General features: G+C 60.9%; 2 protein-coding genes across 2 annotated transcripts; both read right to left on the bottom strand.

The window, feature by feature from the left end:
- Positions 1-1,294: 1,294 nt before the first annotated feature.
- On the bottom strand, positions 1,295-1,768 carry MNEG_15902 (hypothetical protein; the record flags this gene model as incomplete). The annotated part of the gene is made up of 1 exon (XM_014035628.1): positions 1,295-1,768. One exon carries the CDS (start codon positions 1,766-1,768, stop codon positions 1,295-1,297), a length of 474 nt encoding a protein of 157 aa, XP_013891082.1.
- Positions 1,769-1,999: 231 nt separating this feature from the next.
- On the bottom strand, positions 2,000-2,677 carry MNEG_15901 (hypothetical protein; the record flags this gene model as incomplete). The annotated part of the gene is made up of 2 exons (XM_014035627.1): positions 2,000-2,179; positions 2,417-2,677. The coding sequence occupies 2 exons, from the start codon at positions 2,675-2,677 to the stop codon at positions 2,000-2,002; spliced, it is 441 nt and encodes a 146-aa protein (XP_013891081.1).
- Between the last annotated feature and the right edge of the window lie 164 nt (positions 2,678-2,841).

The raw sequence follows: 2,841 nt of genomic DNA, 5'->3' as shown, positions 1-2,841 counted from the left end.
GTCCACGAGGGGACGCTTTCTGTCAGGGTAGGAGATATGCTGAGCTGTCATCCAGAAGGATCACAACGCGGGGCAGGCATGTGAGCCACAGCAAAGTGTAGAGCCATGGGTTTGGATGACATTCCGCTGGAGTGAGGTCGTCGCGGCGTGGCAAAGCACAGCACAGAGTCAATATCTCCACCTGGTTTGCCTCCCATTGCCGCAACCCCAGGTCAGCTGCTTCTTGGGCCTGCTTGCTGCCATGGTGGTGCAGCAAGGCCTGCAGGGCCGCGCGCTGCCAGCCACAGACGCGCACGCCCCAGTTGCGGTCGCGGCTGCAGCGCCTGTCGCAGCGCTCGCGGCTGCGGCCACCGAGGCGGCAAAGGTGGTTGCAGGCGCAGCGGGCCACGCGCTGAGGCAGCTTACAAGCGAAGTGGTGCCCGGCTTGCATGGCGCTCACGCCCTACGTGCGCCTGAATCAAATGCTGCGCATGGCTGATGCGCTGTTCTTCCGTTGCTCGCCTTTCACATCCACTCTGATCTGTTTGCTGCTCAACTTGCTCTGATGTCTTGTTTCAGTTATGATTGAAATCGATTGCGCCGGTCACGGCCACTCCTCTTGATACATTCTCCTGTGTGTGGTGTCAGCATAGTTTTCAGGTGATGATGTCACCTGGGACGGCCTGCATTGTGCTGGCAACGCGATCAACCACACAGCAACACAACCCCTGGATCACCTCGTATTACATGTGCACCAATTGGCCAGTCAGTTCAAGGGCAATGCAGGGGTATGCACGGAGCACCATTCGGTCCAGCTGCGTGCCTTGGTTCCAGCCGCCGCTGCCAGGGTTTTCTGGCAAGGAAACAATCGGCTGGCATCATGCAGCGAGCAGTGTGAGCAGAGCCAGATCAGTTCTTATTTGGAAAGGTCAAAACACACACCATCTTGCACGCAAGGGTTGCTAAAGTACTCTGTCGGGCACAGGGAGGCACACAAAAGTCCCCTGGCCGCCACGGGGCGGCTGTTGGTCCTTTCACCCAGCTCTGCAATCTATCACTCAGAAGAGCCTGGTTGTTGTCAATGAAGCTTCATATCGGGTTGTTGGGGCACAGAAAGCAGGACGCCAAGAACGGCATGTGGTCTTTGTCCCAGGCAACCCTGGAGGATTGTATGCATTCATCTGGTCCCACCAACAAAATTAGGAGCAAACCCCCAGATAAGCGCTCTCAAGAACACATGAAAGTCTTGGACAAGAGGCGTGGCCCAATCAGTGCCTGCGGGCACCCAGTCATTGGATCATCTAATGAGTTGGGATCACCTCCGCTCCTTGCGCGCGACCAGCAGCAGTGCGAGGTACGTCAGCACGTGGGTCACCAGCCAGTAACCGACCAGGATCGCCAGGGTCGCGCTGAAGCCGCGATTGAACGTGAAAAAGTCCAGCACCGCGCCCGCCTCGGTCACGCAGTCCGGCCCCGGCGCGGCGAGCGCGGCCTGCACCGCGTGCATGTCCAGCAGCCTCGAGTTGGGGAGCAGCTCCTTCAGGAAAGCGATGCCGTTTGCGTCGACGCCCGCAGAGCACGCCATGCGCACACCGGCGAACTCGACGGTTGCGATGCCCTCGTAGGCAAAGTACACGGCGCTGACAAAGCGCAGATTTGTCAGCCAGCCGAGGGTGACCTCCCTGAAGGTGATGAAGAAGTTGTTGAAGAGCAGCTGCACCGCGGTCCAGGCGATGCTGTACATGAAGGCCACGTCCTGGGTGGGCGCGACAACCGCGCACAGGTGCATCACCTGCTTACACAGTTTTGTTTGGGTGGGGGGAGGGGTGCAGGAAATTCAAGTTTGACGTCAATGGCTGGCTTTGACAGAAAGGGAGCGTGCATGGCGGGGCTTGAGATGCGGGTGAACAGACATGCAGGAGTGATCAATCGACCCCTGATCCCTGGATACCATACATTCCCTCTTCAAGGGCGCATGCACCCTGTAGGGCAGAGCACAGGTAACACACCACGTGTCCCGTCACAAGGCACCGCTGGCCCCCTCCTTTGCACGCGCCTGCACCGCGATGAGGCTGAGCAGCGTCGTCATCAGGCCGTGGGAGAAGATGCACGCCACGGTGTTGCGCAGCCCCGCCATGCCGTAGACGATGAAGGTGAAGGACATGGAGCTCACCAGCTGGAACGGGAGCGTGGCAGACACCTGCCGGGGGCGAATGGCACGGTTGCCGATGGACACGGGCGGTTGGCATTCGAGCTGCGGCCTCCTCTGGTATACTTGCTGTGCTTGCGTATGTGGCTCGTGCTGCAGCTTTTGGTTTAGTAGTGATCTGCAGCCTTGCTGCCCCTGCAGGACACTGAGCGCTACCACATGTGCGTACGTGCATGGCTGGCAATCCACTTCTCAGGCCAGCAGGGCCCCGGCCCCGGTCCGACCCACCTTTGCCAGGTAGTACGCGGAGGGGGAGTAGAGCTTGGCGCTGACGTCAGCGAGGTACGACTGCTTGCTGGCGGTGTAGAGGCTCATGCTGACGTAGGGCATGAGGCAGAAGAAGGCCAGGACGTTGAGCAGCATGTTGATCTTGCCCTTAAGAGCGGAGCTGTCCTTGGGGATGTCGTAGTACAGCAGCCCCATGGTGGCCGCCACCCAGCAGTTGGTCAGGATGCGCCCCGCAACCTCGGCCGGGTTGCGCGTCATCATGATTGTCTCGCGGCGGTGCGCCCAGTAGCACTGCTGCAGCCAGTCCGCGCGACGTGGGGGCTCGGCGCGGCGGCGGGGGCGCGGCGAGGCGCCCGCCCTGGGCGACTGGCATCTGCCGCCGCCGCCGCCGGCCCGCTGGGACGTAGGGCTCGACAGCGCAGGCG

Source organism: Monoraphidium neglectum (assembly GCF_000611645.1).
Source record: "Monoraphidium neglectum strain SAG 48.87 unplaced genomic scaffold scaffold05778, whole genome shotgun sequence".
NCBI lineage: Eukaryota > Viridiplantae > Chlorophyta > Chlorophyceae > Sphaeropleales > Selenastraceae > Monoraphidium > Monoraphidium neglectum.
The sequence above is the reverse complement of the archived record's forward strand: the minus strand, read 5'-3'. Positions and strand labels throughout refer to the sequence as shown.